Source organism: Ambystoma mexicanum, chromosome 11 (assembly GCF_040938575.1).
Source record: "Ambystoma mexicanum isolate Mex_15411 chromosome 11, UKY_AmexF1_1, whole genome shotgun sequence".
Lineage (NCBI taxonomy): Eukaryota > Metazoa > Chordata > Amphibia > Caudata > Ambystomatidae > Ambystoma > Ambystoma mexicanum.
This window is the reverse complement of record NC_090934.1, coordinates 892,034,386-892,056,127: the sequence shown is the minus strand read 5'-3', so window position 1 is coordinate 892,056,127 and position 21,742 is coordinate 892,034,386. Positions and strand designations below refer to the sequence as shown.

General features: G+C 40.4%; 1 protein-coding gene across 1 annotated transcript in view; it reads left to right on the top strand.

The window, feature by feature from the left end:
* The window catches only part of LOC138503895 (mucin-5B-like), a 365,999-nt gene that overhangs the window by 177,775 nt on the left and 166,482 nt on the right, over positions 1–21,742 (top strand). Inside the window, exon 7 of the mRNA XM_069623966.1 lies at positions 7,930–8,086. Coding sequence (XP_069480067.1) covers positions 7,930–8,086 — 157 coding nt within the window. The remainder of the gene's footprint in view (positions 1–7,929; positions 8,087–21,742) is intronic.

The following is a 21,742-nucleotide window of genomic DNA, read 5'->3' as shown; positions in this document are numbered from 1 at the left end:
TCTTTATGTCAACCTCAGTGACGCCTATAATAGGAACCTCCTCCCCGTTAAAATTATGCACTGGACCTTGATTTTCCTTCACTGTGATCTGATTCTGCGGGGATCTCTCTTCATTGATACTCTTTACTAATTCTTTAGACATGATTGTGGCCTGTGTGCCAGTGTCAATCATTGCAAACGTATGGCATTTTTCTTCTATAGTGATGGGAGCATACTACCTGTCTTCAATTTCCTCTAACACACATAAGAAATGCAAATTCTTACTGATTTCAGGGCTCACCTTTCTCAGGCCTTTTTCACTTTTGGCTAAGCACATTGGTAAATGGAAAGACATGTTTCCCTCCTTTTTGCCCATTTCTGTGTGAGAGACTTTATTCATTTCTCCATGTCCAGAAGTTTTTTGGAGTGTGGCCACTGTTCGCCCATCCATCCAGGTATCATCAGAGGTCACACAACAACCCTCCAACTGAACATGTGTAACAACATCACTTGGCAATTTGTCATTGTCTAATTCTGTGCATTTGTGAATATTCAGTACGGTACCAGCTCTTTTAACCTCTTCAAAACTATGTGGCTCAAAGAATTCTTCAGGTGATTGATCTGTACCCTCCTTTTGAACATTTCTTTTTCCTGCCTGTGTTTGGTCATTGTTTTGATTGCCCAGGGAAGTAGTTATAGCATTGCCACTTACTCCCGGTTCACTGGTAATCCCCATGCATGAGTCATTTTTCTTAAATCTGTCTCTTTGTTCTTTTGGATCTTCAGGTTTTCCTATTTCATTTGTACAAATCCCCAATGTTTGATTTAGTTCTAGGTTAAACCGTACCTCTCTTTTAGAAGTATTTACATTTTCTATTACATGTTCATTTACTGGTATTTTCATCTTTAACTCATTAGGCATCTCAGAGTCATTATGCAAACTTACATCAGAGCAATCTGTCTTTTTGGCACTGCAGGTATCATAAGTACTTAGTCACTTTTCAGAAGCCCCCCGGTCATTGCTATGGCCTTCTGCCCCCTCCTTTGATGATGTTTTTGTGCTGTACAGAGCTTTCCTATTTGCTCAGCTAACATTTTCACTTGGGCCTCGAAGCACTGGAACCTTTCTATCTCTGTAGAATCCTCTCTCTGTGGCCTACGTCGATATTGGTTGTTTTCCCCCTGATTGGATCTATTCTGATGCCTCTCAGGGAAATGGTTTCTATTGGGATGGTTCCTGAACTCTTGATTCATTTGTGGAGGGGATCGGGGTGCACCCATCCTTTGGTTGTAGTCCCCTGGTGGGGAATCATTGTACTGACGTGGAGTGTAGTTTATGCTCTGCCTCATGTCCTGTCTCTCATGTTGTGGGTACTGGCCTCTATGTTGATTCCCATTATCAGAAAATCGATCAACATATCGGGGTCTATCCTGATTACCATATATCATGGTATTGGGATCAAATCTGCTTTGTGTCCCCAATGTCTGATAAGGACCATCATCTCTTTGATCCTGATTTTGTCTCTGGTTATTGTTCATACCTGACATATCAGGTTGATAGCCTGCCCGGGATCTATCTCCTAAATACCTGGGGCTGATGTAGCTCTCCCTATTACTAGGATGATGTGATTGAAACATTGGTGCAGGGTGTGATGAACTTTGTTGATTACCCCTTTGTTCAGGTGCCAAATTATTTTTACTTGGACTTTGAGCAGACTCAAGGGACATTTTGGCTGACCTGATTTCCAATACTGTTGCTGAGGGTTCTTTAGATTTAGGTCTAGTATCTTTCATTTTATCACTTTCTCTACCCTGACAATAGAGTACCTCATACAGTTTTGTGCTTTGGTGTACAATCCCTTCAAGGGACTTGTCGCGGTCAAATTCACAGACCAATTGGGATATGATGTCTTTCTGTAGCACATAGAATTAGGCAGTTTTAAATTCATTGGAATTGGGGTCAAAAGATACATCAAAGCGAGAAAATGCTCTTTTTAAGTCTTGTAAAAACTGGCGAGGGGATATATTAGGCCCAGCAGTGATTGTGTAAGCAACTTTCTTTGCCTCCTGCAATGACTGGAAAGGAGAAAAATGACACCTAATCTCTTTTTCTAACTCTGCCCATGTCATATTCTGCTGTTCATTCAATCCCATTATGATACTGGCTGTCGGAGCATCTAAAGTTAAATGAAAATGCTGATTGTACTGTTCCTTAGGTATCTGGAGGGATTTAAAAATGTCATGAACCGCTTCTAAGGGATCCTCTATGCAGCATTCCCCTCCCTTTTTAAATGGTTTGATCAGGGCTTTAATGGATTTCATTATCTTTATGGGGCTACTTGTTGCAATGCATGGAATTGCACTACTTGGTGACTAAACCCTGGTTCCAGGTGTATGAGATTGGTGGCTGCCCCCAATGGGAGTATCAAATCCCTCAAGGGTGCTGCAACCAAGTTCAGTCACCGGCCCATTCACTGGGGCACTAGCTCTTTGGGTAGGAATAGAATTCACCTCAACTCCATTGAATGTGGTGCCCTGCCGTCTATCCTGGGACCTGGGAATGCACATTTGCTGTTCCAAGTCCTAACACTTTTTAAGGAGCCTGTCTGCTTCGTTTTGCAAATAGTTGTTTTCATCACTCATTTTATTAATGACCACCTGCATGTCGCACATTTGCATTTGGCATTCATTAAATTCTTTATTTCTCTTGTCTCTTTCTTGAAGCATTTTAATTATTTCTTGTTCTGCATTTTGGAGGTCACTTTCTTTTTCAAAATGTTCTTTTTGTAAAACTTGCATTTCTGAAACCATCTCATCTTTATCTTGTCTAATGTGGTCCACCAATGCTTTTAAGTGTACCAATTCTTGCTCACTGTCTTCAAATTGTTTCTTGCTTTTGGACAATTGAATATCAAAATCTCTGCATTTTAACTGCATATCTTTTTGACATACATCCAATTCCGCTCTTAACATTTCCTCTTTCTTACTTGCCCCATCTAAGTCCGTCTTTAACCTGTTAATTAGCTGGGTATCATTTTCCTGCATTCGCAGGGACCTATTCAAAATAAACCAGATCTTGGCGCATAGCCATATCAAACAGTCTTTCTCTGCATTTTTATCGGCTGCATTTAATAACCTTAGAAGGCAGACCTGAATTATACTGCCTTCTGCAAAAATATTATCTAGTTTTTCTTTCTGCACCTCACCATGAATATGGTCATGCCATTCTGAGGTACTATTCGATGACCACGTCCCATGTGCAAATAATTTTGCCTCTAAATATTGCACTAGGTCTGAGAATGCGGCTTCCCTTTGAGACATTCTGAAATTTGTTTTTAGTGACACACTGCTATTATGAAATGGGTTCCCTTTACTGTACAGATGGCGGTGTGAGGCACGCTTGCCACGCCCAGTAGGTGCTCTATGATCACTTTCCTGGCCTGCAACGCACCATGAATATGTTGGGTATTTTGTGTAGATTTGGGACCTAGCTGTATTTTCTTACCGCCAAATACAAAAATAGTTTAGTAATAACCACTCCTTGTATTTAGATTGGGTTTGGTATTATAGTGGTATAGTGGCTATGCATTATTTCAGTACACAGATACATTTGGTTGGTATACATTTCATTGTGGTATAGTGGTGAGCATAATGTCTTTGTTTAATTTGTGGCCCCAACATACAAAACCCCTTTCTTTTGTTTAGACTGTTCTTGTGATCTCTAGAGGCCTCAGGCTTCTACATTATTCAATAACACCACATTTTCATATGGAGTTCCACTTATGGCTGTTATCACTGATTTATCTACACCAGTGAACTATGCTTCCATAAAGTATTCACAATAACATGTGGTATAATCACTAATTTATTTACATTAGTGAGATTATATTTCCCGAGGCCTCTCTCTCTGCTGACTCATGTATGTCCAGCAGACTATTGTGTTATGTTTCACTCAAAAGACACACACATACATATACACTGAGTGGAACCACACACACAGCTATTAATAATTGCTCATAACATTACTTTATCTACATAGGCAGTTTGGCACATACATTACCTAATAACCTCCCCTTTCGTTATGTGACATGGGCTAAATGCACCATAGAAAGACAGAAGCAAAAAAAAACCTTTACACAGCTTGTGATTTATACCAGTTTCATTTCAAAATCATACATTACCAGCTCTGCGAGGCAGTCTTTTCTAGAATAAACAGAAGAGAAACAATTGCAAAATTACAAGGCATTTCATTAAATTCTTTGCAACAATAAAATGAACAGTACATCAATTGACTTGCATTTAGATGGCAACATTAGAATGTGGCATTTAAACACTGTGATTCCCCAATAGTGACTATCGCTACACTGCCTGCCTAAAAATAAATCATTTGTCCGTCACTGCAAACTCACTCCATTCGTATATTTACCAGCTATTTATAGCTCTCCCACACGCGATCTCCTGGCTGGTCGCCTCTGATAAGTGGCTCAGGGTCTTCTTTTTAAAGCACCCAGCGAGAACATGCAGATCCAATCTGCAATCTTTTGTTCTCAAGCCAGTGCTAATTGACTGGACACCCCAGTCTCCGAAGGTCAGCAGTGCACTGGAACAACGCCTCCCAGCAGCCCAGCCAAGTCCTCACTGCAGAACCGCCAAATGTCTAATAACTCTCCTTCTCCCCGAGCTGCTTCAAGAAACCTCTGTCACAACCCTTAAAATGACGTGTACCCAATCAAAGTCCACAATAATCTATCCTCCTTCTTCAACAATGGCTTGGCATATACAGTTTAGAAACTGAATCTACTCATTTCCTGGCATGCAGATTTTGCATCCAGCTAACACAGTGAACAGAGAAAAAAAATAAAATGAATCCAAGTGCACGTTTAAAATCACTTTCAGAACCTGTCTTTTCTACCTCATTTTCACATGGAGATCACATTATGATGTTATTTGATAAGTATTAGTGATTAGCATTTGTTAGTTAAGTTAATTAATCCAGTATCTAATATGTCTCCTGTAATTGAGGCATTTTCAATTGAGAAAAAAAAATGGTGTTCTTTTAAACTAAGTATTGAAAAATGGAGAGAAAAAAATGATGTTCATGGATAGCCTGTCTTCATATACCTGTCCATATGTTACCCTGGCAACACATGACTTGCTGTACCACCTTACAGCTATAATGTGATCCCATGCAGTGGCGCTGCTCTCCAAAACACGCTAAATATACTACAATAAACAAGGGCGGAGAGAGCGCCCTGGTAATTATCATCTCTTATCCCTGCTTGACGGTCGAGGGAAGATAGTTGCAGGTTGTATCTTAAGGGAAATAGAAAAATGGATCTCCAAAGGAAACATTTTGAGTAAGTTCCAAGTGAGATTTCAAAGGAGTCTCTCTTGCCTATACAATATTTTTGTTGTGAATTCCTTAACCCACAAAGCTACAAAGAAAGTAGCTTTGCCCCTTCGCATACTTAATATTGATTTTGCTAGCGCATTCAACACAATTGTGAAAAATTGTTGACAAAACAATTGTTGGGTATATCAGAGCATATACTTTATGCTTTATGCATGTAAACTACTGCGCCAGGGGACAAGGGCACACGTAAGGTTGAACGCTGCATGACGGCCCCTGTTAATATTGAAAGGGGAGTTAAGCAGGAATGTGTCTTGTTGCCGGTCCTGTTCAACCTTTGTCTGGTGGATCTAGAGGTAGCTGGGTAGTGAATGAATAACCTGCCTTGCATACGCAGATGACTTGCCAAAAGAGCTAAGATAGTGGGTGAGGAGAGGATTGAACATGTTGAGTTCTACAAATATTTAGGATACAAAATTGCTGTGAAATGAAATGAGCAGGCGCTGCTGGAACATGGTCAGACTGAAGCGATATCATTGATGCTTATGCTGACAAAATTGTGTTTCTAGCAACTTGAGCTATAGCATAATAGATGGAGTGGTCCTATATTGCCAAAGGTTGGCTGCTGTAGTTACCTTTGCAATGGACTGTTCCTTCTCAAATGTGGACAAGTGGGCAGATGACCTGAAAGGGATGGTATGGCAAAGAATTCCAGGCTTATCTAGTGCGACCGCCAGGCAGGCAATCTGCGTAGAACTTGGCTTAGCCTGACTACTCAGATACAAATTAAATAAAGGATGTTGTATTTGAACATATTATATGCAGATTCAGACACAATGCTCTCAGCATTACAGTGGGGAATGTTAGAGGGTTGTGGCAAGAATTCAAGTTGAAGAACGAATAATACTTCAATGAGATTGCCTGGTCTCCGAGTTGCGAAGATAGCCTGGGCGTGCTAAGGGCTTCTTTGAAGAAACATACCATTGCATGGTATTGGGCATGCAATCATGACCATATTGTTCAGTTAAAATATGTGCATGTCTATTCAAACCTATGTTATAACTACATATGTGCCATCAAAAGTACATTTATCAATTCCCTGTCCCGAAATTCCACAAAGCTTATATGTTGATTTCATTGAGCAAGTTGCCTGTGTTAGCCAATACAGGAACATGGTTGAAAATTGTAAAAGAAAAGAGGGTGTGTAAATTATGTGAAGGGGCAAATTAAATGGAAACTATAAGACATGTGTTAACTTGATGCTGGGCAGTTTTTACCAAATATATGGGGTGGCCCACCCAAACACCCCCATGTTTCCCTTTGTTTATAACCCCAGTCCAACCCCCTCCCCAACCATTTTAACCCCTTCCCCACCCCGATATATATATATTTTAAAAAATTAGTATTTTTTCAGTAATAATTATTTGTCAAAAATGTTTTTTGTTATTATCTTTTCGTTATTATCACTGGATAACTTTAGATACTATAAACATCTGGCTGATGGCTTTGAGGAGGTGTCAAAAGAATTGTGTTGGCTAAATGGATTGGGAGGGTGTAGTCTTAAACTGGCAATTGCTTTGATTCAGGTGTGGTTTGCTTTCGAGAAAGAGATTTTTAACACAATGAAATTAATGGAATTTGAATATAACATGTGATTTGTTTTTGATGATATACTAAATCTTACATGATTATTGATGAAAGGTATGAATTTTTCTTTTTTGTGAAAATATGTAATGCAAGCTAAGGATTTCTATTTAACATTGTATGCATTTGATAAATATGTTGTGAAAAGTTCAATGAACTAAAGCACAATAAAATATGTAATAAAAAGAAATTAAGAAATAACCTTTATAGAGTTCTGTACTCATTCTGTAATCCTCGGAAAGTTGTCAACTTCTGAGCCAAAAAAGTCAAATCAATATCTTGCAGTAAGAAACTGAGGCTTTTCTTGAGGAAAAATGTATTAAAGGTTTGGTGCATGCAGAATTCTAAAAATAGTGCATGGGCTACATTGTTCCATCCCCACATTCTGGCTATTGGTGGAATTGGAAATGCTGTTTTTACATTAGCTGCTACACTCATACAACACAACTGCAAATAATCTGAATTGCCACTTGTTATGCATATATATCAATTTTGGATAGCCCGAAAAATTACTTTACTATTAGGAGGTTTGTAGAACCCAGCTTTACTGCCATCCCTAAAGAAAAAGAATTCTTGCCATACCGAGCTCAAATCTGACATTTTTTTTTAAATATTTGAACACTTTGAATTTTAAATGTTACCTCCTTAGTGTCAATGCACCATTGCAGCCACTCTGCTTTGATTACTTGAAAGATAGAAGAGTTATGAAAGTTCAGAAAACGCCGCTTCTTCAGGTATTCAAATCTGATACAAGAGGTAGTAGCGCTGCTTGTAAAATCTGAGAGTTGTATCTGAACCGCAGAACACTTATCCTCATGTCGTCATAATGTGCCAATCCACAGAGGAATAGCTGAGTGAAATCATTCTCATTGAGGTGTACATATCTGGTAACAAAACTTTCTCATCAGATTTGCTCACATAATAAACTCAAATATTCTTTCAACTTTTTCCAAAAGGTGAACCCAAAGCCATATTTTGAAGCCTGCTTGAGCGACACCTGTGCCTGCAACACTGGTGGGGACTGTGACTGTTTCTGCACTGCTGTTGCTGCTTATGCTCAGGCCTGCAGTGAGGCATGCATTTGTGTTCATTGGAGAACCCCAGATATATGCCGTGAGTACTATTAAATATCCTGATGGAACGAAATAATTGCATGTAGAGTTTGATACAATGAGAGAAACATGAGGAGAAAGACGTGATGCAAAGTGCTTGATGAAAAAGGGTGCTGAGTGAATGAGAGACAGATGAAATCACTACTTTCATATATCGAATGTATTACCAGTCTAACATGAGCTTATGTGGTATCTAACGCCAGGACGCGAAGACTGTACATTTCAGGATATCCCTCAGTAATTTTCATTTGCATACATTTAGAATAATTTAGAAAATTACTTACATATACATCATAATACTATTTATAACCATATTTGCACCCGGGCAGGGTGAGCCAACAAATCAGGTGGCTTTAACAGCAGGAGAGAATACACAATACCCAGCCACTGTTCCAGTCACCCGAGGCCCTTTCCGCGGGTGGCGCTTTGATTTCCCTTTTCTTTTTTTCTAATGTGGAAAGGCAACAGAGAGCCTCAGGCATTTTGGACCATGTTTTCCATGGGCAACGTCATCCGAAAAGGGACCTAGTCCCTTTTCTATTTAGATAATGGTGACCATTGTTTTACATACATTTTTTCTCTGACGGAGATGGGCTCGCACAATAAGAAAGCTTGCACCTGCTAGAATGGAGAATATAAACATCTACTCTTTCTCTGAGGAAGATTTCCAGTGCCTGTTAAATACTCCTTCCCTTCTGCAAATCGGTCCCGGGCCACCTGTTGCACAATCTAGCACCAATGATTTAGAACTTGTATCACAGAAAAAGTAGAAACAAGTACATTCAGACCTGCATGCATGGCAACCTGATGCTTGAATACTTGAAGGCAGGGGTAATCCCGGAGGGATCTACAAGTTTGCAACATACCAAGGGTTTTTATAGGTGATCCTAAATTTAAATTGAACTTTAGTGGTGTCGGCAACAGATGCAGCCGCGACTGGATCATCTTGATAATAGAGACAGCAGAAGAGGAAGGCAAGAAACAAGCCGAGGAACTTGAGGCCTTAGAGAAAAAACTGACAGATTATTTGGTAATCAAGGATGTGAAAAGTCTTTTGGATAAAATGAACAAAGATATTCCAAAATTTCATCAGTTGACTCTAGATAAGAACATTTGGAAATTGAAAAATGATGTTGAACTATGTAAAGAAGAAACGACATATCCCTATCTGATACCAGATTGCAATCAGGAACAAAACAAGGGCAATGGACAATATTTTCAACAGAAAAATTGAGGTACAAGGGAGAGATTTGTCACCTTTTCTAACACTTCGAACACCACGAGTGGCAGTTTAAAGGCCTCCATTATAAAAAAGTCGTTTTCATAAAAGGTTCTTAATATAAAAGTGTTTTTTTTTAAATGTAGAAATAAAAAGATGAATGTATGTCACCATGAGTAAAAAGTGGTCTCAATATGCTTGTATCAAAAGAGTTGAAATTGGACGCTGGGTAGGACATTTATAGGAGAAGCAGGAAGAGGTTTTTTTTTTGTGATTACATGGATATCCCAGTCACTGGCTTGCTTGGAGGTTTTCTTTGTGATTACATGGATATCCCAGTCACTGGCTTGCTTGAAGGAATGGATAAACACTTTTTGTGTCCCAATAACAAAGAGACATCAGCCTCTACCAAAATCTCACCGATGGCTGGGGCTCATGGAGATTCACCTAATATCATCCACACCCCTGCCACAGAAATCTCTCCGCTTTCAATCAATAATATAGAAAATAATAACCCGCTTCTGAACATGGGTCTAAATTTTCAATGCAAATTCTTCAGAGGTATTCCATCCGGTGCAGAACTAGTCACGCAATGCACTATTCCCAATACTCACATTTCAGCTAGTTCTGATCTTGAAACAGAACTGGAAATGGAACTGGACTCTTGCAGTACAGAAAGTAGTGCTTCTTTTGTTACTAGCAACACAATGCCTAATGACATATCCCTCAAACCGAGTCTGACTACAGTAGTGGTTACTGTAGATGCCATATTTGGCCTCATTTCAACACTGGCAAATAAGCAGAATTCTATCAAACATATATTGGCCAGGGTGGTTGATATTATTCTAGCGAACATTGACAGACTGGGCACTGTTGTGCCCTCCCCTACAACTGGACCATGGTTCTGACATTTCGGAAAGGGACATTGCTATCGAGTCCTGCATGATGAATTTGCCCCCATCTATACTGCTCCAGACACACACACAGACGGGCAAGATGGATAATTTGAATCTAACAGTCCTTCCTTTCACCTCGCATCAGAATATCTTCACGCCCAAAATCACAACTCTGTGAGCAGAACCGACCTACTAAGAAACTACTTCCCTCATGTAAAAAGCTAAACAATAAGCAAAAGAAGGGATGCAAGGTGGTACCTACCACCACTGGGCCTTCAAGGCCCACGGCTAACGCGGGTGGCTTGGCAGATATAACTAATTTTGCCAATTTAGACATTTTTTGCACCGCTACATGGAGGGGTACAAGGGCCAAGAGTAACCAACACCATCAGAGCCCGGAGGAAACAAGGCCTAAAACGGGTACTTTGGACAAGTGGCTTCACCTGCCTGACTTACAAAGCCCAATCATTATATCTGTCAAGGTACCTCCACCTGATATAAATGGCCAGTGTTATCTGTATGGCTCGACAAAGTCTTTTTTTATTTCAAAACAAACATTGGTACACAATGCAACCTCTTACCAGAACCTATTGTACGGTGGGCAGGCTTAACGACCACTCAAGCCCACGTGGCCCATTCTCAAGGGACACAGAGGACTATGCCCACATCTGGTTCCAATGCCTGGCAAGGCACATGGGCGAGACCCGCTGAGGAAATTGTTCCTCCACCTTACCGTCCTTCTTCACTGGCCACAGACACTGGAAGGCAATTGCCCAATCAAACTTTTTTGGACATCGGTTGCATTGGAGTTGCTAAAATAATACCTAGCGATAACAGGCCTTTTCTCAATCGTGTGAACCTGCTGCAGCTATTATCCTGTACCTGATTTGAGGGTTATTAAATCCAACGATATAAGTGTGGAACTACCAGGCCTCTATAGCACCAGCAATTAGGCAATAGTCACACTTGTGTCAATGTTGATCGCATTGTGTCTTCTGCTGAAATCCTTCAGAATATGGGCTTTGAATTACAGACTCAGTTGCTTGCTGATAGACCTGACAGCTTTTTTACCCCTTATACAAGATGGAGGGTAAATTAGCCATAGCCACACACAAATACTTATCTCCCATTAGCAGACAAGTCTCCGTGAAATCCAGCCACTATGCAACAATTGACTCTGGGACCTTGTTGAGCTGACAATCTGTGATGGTTGTATCCCTTAATTGACCCCATCTACACCCCACCTACCTGACTTTCCCAGCCATACTAATGCTCCATCTGTAATGTGTATGCATAAATTGTACAAATTGCATAAGCGGCACAACTGACCTTCCCTGCCATTCTAATGTTCCATCTGTAATATGTATGTATAAACTGTTTAACTTCATCATGTAACCATTACCTTAACCTTGCGCCCAGATATCCCGGGTCAGGCGCGCTATATAAATAAAATAAATAAACAAACAAACAAACAAAAGACATACCAGGCAACACCCTTACGGCATCTACTTTAATGGAACACTCTGAGGTTTAAGCCCTTTACTGTTCATTCTGTGAAATTAAAGGCCATAAGCACTGTTGATATGTTTGTTTTACATGAGACATGGTTATCCTTGTCCTTTGTACTAGATGGTTACCAGATCTTCACTGGCACTACTTTAAAATCAAATAAAGGGCGACCGAGGCATATTATTATGACACAGGTTCCAACTGCCCTTATTGTATAGGTGCTGTTGCCAATAACGTTCCCTCTGCTGATGCACACACACTCATGCTCAATCTTTACGATACTACTGATGGTTGATACACTTCTACATTATTCACTAAAATATTAGAGGTTCTACATGGTTGGCAGGCAACCAGACCAGGAGGTAACATCCTCGTAGCTGGTGACCTCCGTGCCCATTGTATTACCATTGTGGATGAACTCTTACTAGAATTTGGGAATTATATGGTTATGAATTTGGCAACAAAGGGGACTAAATATGGTCTGTTTAACACTGGCTGCAAATGGTCGGAGATGGTATTGAATTTTGGCCTTGAACCACTATTACCCAATGACAGTGATCCTTATTACATGTTACAACTAGGCAGAATGGAACAAGCTTTTCTTGCCTAGATAGTGTTTTTGGTTCATCTTGCAGAACAAATTATGACTACACTAAAAAGGTCTCCCAAACATGTTTGATATGGCTATCCATAAGCAGAAAGTGGAACTACGTTATTCTATAGAGGTGCTGCTCTTACAATTACCACCAAGAAATCAGTAGCAGGGGTGATCTAGATGCGATACAAAAATTGGCACTGACTGCACAAGCAGAATACCCACAGTTCCAATTGGAAGATGGTGTATGCCTTAATTAAGACTCACAATGCCAAAACATTCCGACATCTATATCGTTGCAATCCTTCTGCTCAATCTCCACCGGAGGTTTGGAGTATTTCAGAGCAGGAGTGGATTGCTTTCATGAAAGTATTATATTGGTATCCTGCACGTGCAGGTAAGGAGTCGGAATTGCCGAAGCCGGTGGCATGCTCACGGGATATCCATGTCGATTCCATAGATATACAAAACCTTATCACCAAACTTAAGGCCTCTAGAGCACTTGGCCCGGATGGGCTGGCCAACGTGGTTGTGAAGCGTAATTCGATCTATTGAGCCAGCTTGCTAGTGCTGATGATTTACAAGTTATTTGCATGGACATAATTCCTATCAGCTAGCATTGGTCAAAACTCATTCCGGTCCACAAAAGAGGCATCCATACAGAGCATAGCAAGTTTTGCCTTCTCGCAATGCTTGATATAATTAGCAAGATATTTTCAGCTATACTTCTGCGACTGCTTAGTAAATGGGCCAAGACAGAGAAATTGCTGAAGCCTGAACAACTTGGCTTCAGAAGGGGACGCAGCATTACGCATGTATGTTGGTGCTACAACTCCTGCCAGCTGATGTACTCATTGCAACGGACCGAAGGCTGTATCTCTGTGGATTATTTCATAGCGTTCAACTGCGTATTGTGCCCTCTACTCTGGGACAAACTCAAATGGTGGGGCTTTAACTCTCACCTGCTTTACTATACAAAGCTGCTCTATTCTAATACACAAGTAATGGGCAGACCCCAGGAAAGATCCATCTCTATACCAGTGGATAATAAGGGACTCAAGCAGGGGTGCACCCTTGCAACCCTCTTGTTTAACCTTTATGTGGCCGACATGGACGACACCTTGTTTAAGTGCAGCAGCTTTCCACCTAGCATAGGTGGCGCCCGTACATGCTGGATCTCCTTTGAGGATGATACAGTACTTTTGGACCAGACTCTGCTGGGGTTACAATGCTCTATGGATGCCCTATGGCAATATGCTGCAGAGAATTGATTGAGTAATAACCAAAATAAATCAAAGGTCCTGCCGATGCACGGGAAAAGGAAACAGCCTACCAAATATAGCTGGCACATGGCAGGTGCCAAGCTTAACATCGTAGACCAGTACCTGTACTTGGGCCTTCCGCACACAAAGTGATTTGCAATACAAGACTCATATTTCCCTCAAAGCCACTCATTTGCGATCAAAGCTTTAATGGAGGCAGGGGGTATCTAGAGGGATATCTTGAGGTGTACAAGAAGGCTATTGTACCATGTATTTTGTATGGGATGGAGACACTTGAAAGCAGGCATATAAACTGGCTCAAAACCATTCAAGGCACGTTGTTGGGGTCCCTACTTGGCTTCCGTACATCGGTTTCTGTAGAAGCCTTGTGGCAGAAACTGGGGATCACCTCTTTGTGCACCCTGTGGAAGATGGCTTGGTGCTAGCTCATGGGTAAAATACTTATGACTGACGATACTGCTGGTATGCTAGACCTTTTGCACTACATCCATGCCGCAGAATGGGCAATACTGCTCACGCGGACTTGGTCAATACTGTAATAAAAAACTTGGAGCCTAGTGGTTTACATTACAGTGATTTTCTGGAGACTGTTTTGTTCATTCAAAATTAAAAACTAAATCCATAGCCTGGGACCATGCATCCTCAATTAACTATCTAGCAACAAAAAGAGGTTAACCAAAATCTTTAAATAAAAGAAATCTATATAATCTTTACTGTTACTTTTCTTTTCTTCTCTAAAATATGTATAACATCAAATGTATTAGCACCCATTAAAATATCATGTTTCACCTAATAATTTATGTAATATCCTAAAAATCTTAATAGTGAATAACCAGTGATGTTTGAAAACCATCCATCTGGTGTACCCAAAATTGTTTGACATTCACAAAACTGTCATAACGTACACATTTCCCAAACATAGAAATTCTTTGATCAGCCATTGCAGGGCATTGCAGTATCAAGAATTTGAATGCTTTATACTTCTCTTTTTCAATACCCAGAATAGGGCTCTATATCTCTAATAATACCAAGAGATTGAAGCAGAATCTCATAAAGATATACGGAGCCGGCGGTTTGGAAATCAGGTCAAATACTGTGTGAATGGAAAGGTCTAGACATTTTAGCATATTTCAAAAGGATATTAGGATTTTGTATTCAGCAATACTGTTTGCACCAATCATGGGATTTAACTTAATTTGAACCTTATCTGGATTTTCCAGTACAGTTTTATTATTAATATCAAAATCAATTAACATCGATTCACATTGTGGAACAAATATGGATAATGATTTTGAAATATCTTTCAAGTACATTAAATTTAACTCCAGATATAAGGATTGTTTTGGTGGATTTAAAGTCTATAGAACATTTTTAAATTGTTCCAATTAATTATAGATCCCTTTGGTTGGATGCCTAATTCATACGGAATAATTGATTGTGGAAGGGAATTTGCTAAATCAACAATCTTTTCCATACAGCTCCTTCTAACCATTCTATAACCTGCTCATTCGGGCCACATTGATGACTCTAGGCCATAAATTAAAAATGGGATCATTTTCCCTTAACACAATTAAAGATGTAAACTTGCAATATGTTGATACATTTTCCGCATCTGTGCAAGGAGTAGTATGATTTTGGTGCTTTATAAATATATAAATAAAATAAATGAATAAAAAATGGTTGGCTGAGTAGAAGCATGTGTATGTTGTGAGTTGGGCTAGAATGGGGCAATAGGTAACCAAAAGATACTTAACAGGCCCGAAACAGCAATTGGTTGTGATATTGTCCCTTCCCCTTACTTATGGTCCTCAGCTTTGCCTTGGACCATAACTTCATTAGCCTGTGACAACCGCCCCACCCAAGATTTATAAGGCTGTATTATTCACTTTCAAAGGTCAGCTTTGAATTTTCATGTAAGGTCCCAAAAGGAGCATTAGTTCACACTATCAGTTTATGACAAGTGTCAGGTCAGGGATCCCTTTACTGTGAGAAGGACCCAGTGCCTGAGCAGAATGACTAAGGATGCCAGTCTACAGAGTAATCTTGCAGATGATCTTGTGTCTCGGGGTATGTGCAAAAGTGGCAAAGAGCCAGTGTGGCCCAGATTTCCTGTCAGGGAGAAGAGAGAATGAAAAACCAGAAAATTGGGATTTGTTGAAATGTATCTTTTTTTTCTTAATGTAAATCATTGAGGATTAAGATACACTATTGTCCAACAGAGGGTACTGTTGAGGTAGGAAATTAGTTTTGGCATGAAATTGTGTGATCCCAAATTGCATCACTTGAATAACATACAAAATAATAAAGCTGTTTAAAATGAGCTCTACCTGTAGTCTTCACAGAGGTAGTATAATTGTGCTTTTTTGGATGTTGGAATGGGATATGTTGTTTCTACTTCTAGAATGAGAGCTAACACAATTCAAAACCTTTTGATGGTATGCTCATTCTATCTACTTAATTGTTTCACCTTAAAACTAAGTGAGCTCATTCAGCATCTTAGGTTCAACTCAAATATTCAATAAGGCTGTGGGGTATGGCATGTGTTATCACAATTTGTTGCAAGCAACATCCTTTTTCCAAGCTGGATACATTGATAGATTTAACATTTTTCAGATGTGAATTCTATATGTTATTTTCCAATGCGAAGAGCTGCCAGGTTAGATCACTGACTTGTCACTAATTTAGAAAAATCACCAGGCTAGAATGGCGTGCCCCCCCCCCCTTGCCTCCGGCCTGTAACTGTGTTATCAGTAAAAACCTAGCACCTTATTCTCGCGATGGTAGCAAATGGTTTTGGATCAGAACCCAAACAACCCCTTGTCTCATCTGATTACAACACCATTGCGTGATATTCTGAACTTGGTAGAGACATGAGGGGAAGTAGCTTTGTTTGTACACCTCTTAGGAACTCAAAGCATGTACCCCCTATCAACCACTATGCATAGGCATCCCACATTTGTGCACATACAACCATTACATTTTTCTGAGTATACTGTTAATTTATGTGATCGTTGAGCCTGTACACATTTAAAAAGGGATAGTGAAGAAAACAGAAGGGCATAATAATTCAGTACAACATATTGCTCATTGAATCAAAAATGACTACCAGTGTATATTAAAGAATATATTTTATTATAAAAAATATCACACCAACAAATCAGATCACATCAGTTCAACCCTCGCACAGGCTACAAGTAATACCTTTATCAAACCACATTTCTGATCAGAAAGCATCTCTTAAAGAAAGGAACTTTGGAAACTCAGCTCACTCCAACATCGGAATACCGCATTTCTCATTAAGAACAAGCAAAAAGCTTCAAGTTAAAAAGCTCCACAGGACTGCTTCTTTTGTGGTCGGAGCAAGCCTGATTTGCATATGGTTGTTCCCCTTCTGTAATGACTTGACAGGCTGAAAGGCTGAAACATGATGGTCTGGGGGGTTGCCAAGAGCTGTGCCTGTGGTTATGATTCTTTAAAAACCTTCCAGCCATCACCTTTTGGTTTTGCTTTTGCAACTCTTCGGGCTGCCAGTGTTGGATTTCTTGGGACAGCTCTTTCAATTTTCAATTTGTTCTTGTGTAGGGCTTGTAATCACATTTCTCGCTCGCAATGTCTTGGCAACAACAATAAAATTGAGGATGTGAATGAGAGTTTGATGCCCTGCTACACACACCTCAGAGCAAACCTCAAAACACACCTCAAGAAGTTCTGGAGTTCATACTGTTTGTATGCTTCAAAGCTTTGTTGCTTTGAAAATCTGGACCAGTGACTGGATGTGAGTGTGAGGCGGGATGCCCAGAAACTGGAATGTCTCTCATGCAAGTTGTAGCAACGCTGATGCTACCAGTTTTAGGCCACAAGCCAAAGTGGGATGGGTATCAGGTAATATTATCCCCATATATATGCTTGCCATACATAATATCGCCGGGAAAAGGTTGTGGCGATATTATATGGGTGTCCCCCGCATGTTCCATGCAATAATGTCCCCACAAAAAGCGACCATTTTTCAGCGACATTTTTGCATGGCGATATTTTTGAGGGGACATTATTACATGGAACCGTGGGATGTTCAGCTGCTTGTTTGCCTGGCACAGCTGCAGGGCTGAAGATTTCCCATGCATAGCAGGAAGATAGCAGGGACGTCATTTCATCAAAATGCCAGAGTTAGCAGAAGTTATGTCATTAGACCCCACCCCGAAGTGACATCCCAGGAAGCAATGGAACACAACCTTTCAGCCCTTGACAAAACAGGAAGTGGCATCACTTAGCATTGTTCCTAAGTACACTACGAAAAACATGGTAATGATAACACTGTAATTTCATGCAAGAATGAATCACCATATGTATTGTTAATATCAGTGTTTAAAGGCCCATATTACCAAATTACTGTCAATGTAAGCAGACATCCAAGGCCAAATTAAAATGATGTGTTATTATATAGCACTTACACTTAAGCGCTTCATATAGAACAAATATACATACAATATCACCCAACATGTGTTGGTACTCATTTATCAACCTCAGAAGGATGAAAGGGTCAGTTGGCTTTGCCGGGATTCAGACATGCAACCTGCAAATCACACACACAAGGTCTTCTTACAACCAAAGTAAGTCGATATTATGCATGCTCTTCTGATGTACATGAACATGAACACGACATTTCTGTCCCCATTAACATTGAAATAAACTCTGATGCCGTAAGAAGTTCTACGTCAGTAAACACCCCATATACGGAAGAATTAGGAGGATCAAACATGGATGTTGTCTTTGCAGCAGATGGGCTAGCTAATAAGCGCAATGACAGTACGAACAGTGGGGCCGCTTTGACACTGATTTTACAAAGTGCCTTAACATCAAATTTCAAGTCTGGCATCACCTCTGATAGCGCCTTGAATGCTATCTTGCAATTGGAAATCAACTCACCGTGTGAGGGGTATGACGCTCAGTTGGAGTCTGCCTCAGACACATTGGGTGGTGGCTGTATCCGGAGTTTGCCTCAGCTGGAGATGAGCAGTGCGGTCGCTGTTCAGGGGGACCGCGCTGGCTTGGAGGTTACCGAGAGGTGTGGGTGGGCTCCAGAGGGGAGCTGGTGCACCTGTGAGTTCAGTGCTTTGGGCGCTAGAGGCGATCCCAAGTTGCCTGAGGTGTGGGTTCCGGCAAATCGTTTACCAGTGACTGCAATTAACAAACAGCTAAGTGAAATTGTTTATGTCACGCCGAACGGGGCACGCTCTCCGATGCGAGAAACAAACAATCTAGGTCTTGAGGTCCAACCTGAGGAAGGGAGCGTTTGCGTTAACAGCACAGCGACCTCTGGTGAACATGAGGTCGCACCAGGCTGTCAGGTTGAAGCAACATCCCGGGGTGTAAATGTCACGCTAAATGTATTGAGCGCTACACGACATGAAGAAAAGAGAGACTCATTAGGAGTTGCAGACAAGGTTTTACAAAATCTAGTTCTAATGAACAAGGTCTGTAATGAGAGGCTGCTTAGAGGCTCCATAGCACCCCTTGTAATTACGCCAAAACAAACTTTAAAAAGAAATAACACCCAAGTGGGTGCAAATAGCGACATATGGCAGAAAGTGTGCTACAAGCGAACAAAAACTCTAGATAACACTTACAACAGAGATAATTTGCACGACGTATCTGGCACTATGCTGAATTCACAGAAAAGGCTGACAAATGTGCAACGAAATGATTCCAATGCCATTGACTCCTCAACTGGGAAACTAGAGTTGTCCTACAACAATAACTCAATTGAGGAGAATACGTTGGATTCCTCGTTAATGGAACGTCCATTCCCTAAAATTCGTCATGAGAGATTGGGTCCACTTAAGAAGACTATGAACAATCAAACTAAAGTGCCCATTGCCGAAGGGCCCTTATCTATGTCCTCATAAGAGCTGCAACCCATATTGATATCATCTATAGCTATCTCTTTGACACCCTTCGTGAAATTATATGAAAACCTAAATGAATCAACGAAAGACTTAACAACAGTAGTAACCCTAATGAATTCTAAATTAATCCAATTAGAACAATTATGCGGGCAATCGCATGGAGAGCATCATGAAGGAATTAAAAGGATAGATGCTGCTCTTAACCTATTAAGCGACCAAAGATCAAATAATATCACTGATAAAAAACTCTTTGCAGAGGTCGCTAGAGAGGCACTTGCATTATTTAAACTGAATGGCACCAGCATAAACCAACCAAGTCAATCGGAAGCCTTTGAAATTGAGAGTAATTTACTTAATGGGTGCAATATACCTCGGGTTGAGCTGGAAACTATGGCTCCCTATGGAGGGACCTTATCTCAAGGGACCCAAAATTCAAAGTTGAAAAGGCGGTCTAGACCTCATTCATAAATTCCAGACATGCTACCTGATCTGGCGGTGGAGAGCATGATCTCACTGCCACCATCTACTGATAACACTCTTACAATGAATAAAGATGGTCTGCAAATTCCTTTGACAACAGTACTGACAGCGTTTTCGACATTTCGTTTCACACAGCATTTGAGCAGGCCAGAAGCAGTGCAAATCAAGCTCAGTTGGATAGACAGACACCAGCGACCTCACAGGCGGAGTCATGTCCTAATGACGCCACCAGTGGTGGGTCATTAAACCATACTGTAGTGCAACGGAATGTCTATCCAATTTTCAGTGGCGTGTCTCAAAACATGGCTAATCCGTGGAACCCAACTTGTCTGAATCAACAAGTCATTAAAAAAGTCAAAAAGACTAAAAACCAAAAAGGTTGGAAAAGCAATGCACTAAAATTTCTGTGGAAACTACAAGTGGTTCATTATGCAGCCAACGACTCAAACAAATTCACAGTTGTCGCTCAATCAATAACCAACAACAAAAATATTCAATTAGTGCAATGGAAGGTCATGCCCTCAAACCAACAGGAAGTGGACCGGGCAAGTTTATCAAATGTTATACCGATTGATATTTTAAATATGACAACACATGATGACCCTGAGTATGTAGGGATTTAAGGGAGAATGATACACATCAGGACTTGGATGTAACAGAATGTAGCACTAATATTAAACTTAAGGATGATCAAAAGGTCCAAAAAGACGTTTCTAAGGAGCTGACACAAGTTGTTCTAGATGGAAACGGGACATCGGAAAAAACTGAGTCGAGCCCCAGACAACATGGGGATTGCTTGATCCCTCGTTTAGATGTCCCTATAAAAGACAGAATCTGCCAGATCATTGTAGAAAAGGCTATTTTATAATCACACCCAACTCCTCTACTCAGCCCAATATTTCTGACTTTACAGCAAAAGAGTTTGCAAGTGACTGCTTATTTTTGGATAGGCGATATGGAAAGAATAGACTCAAAACCTTCCCTTCCGGTAAAGACTGTGGCTCCGAATGGGCTAATGGTTCAGATTGCGACCTCTATTAGCCCTGATACATCTGGATTCAAATGATCGATGCTAGAGACAAATGTTCATCATACTCAATTCCAAACGACAAAAGATGTTAAGATAAGCATCGATGATAAGAAGACTCTGGTTCACAAAATACTAATTGAGAGTCTGGAATCCTCTGATAACTTGATTCTAAATCATTACAACATAATTAGATTATTTCCCCTTGTGCCGAGTTTACGTGCTATAAGTTCTAACGACTTGAAACGAGTTCTTAGATGAAAAACGGAATAACAAGGTGGTCCTACATGTTACTTCACCTTTAATTGCCTCAACTATTTTAGAGGATAATGTAGCCTTGTTCTCACTGGGTTTTGATGCCTATAAGTATATTGAAGAACAGGCTTCATCTTCACTTATGGCGATCAAACCAGGTTGTCTAAAGTCACCAGTTATGGGCTCACGAGCTATGAAGGAGCAAATGAGGGGCATTGGGGTGCGAGACTCAAAAACATGTTTTCATACCCCTCTAAAAATGGCATCTATGCAAGAAACGACACTTTCACTTGAGACGAGAAAAGATTTGGCTACGGATGATCAAGTCGGCAATAAGGTGGAACAAATAGATAAAATTAAAATCATGATAAGAGACAATGAATGATCGAATTGCGTTAAGGAGCCCAGTGCAAAAACCTTGAAAGCAATCAAAGATAAAAACAACTGGCAATGGCTTGCGGCTTCATTTAACACCAAACATCAGCAATAA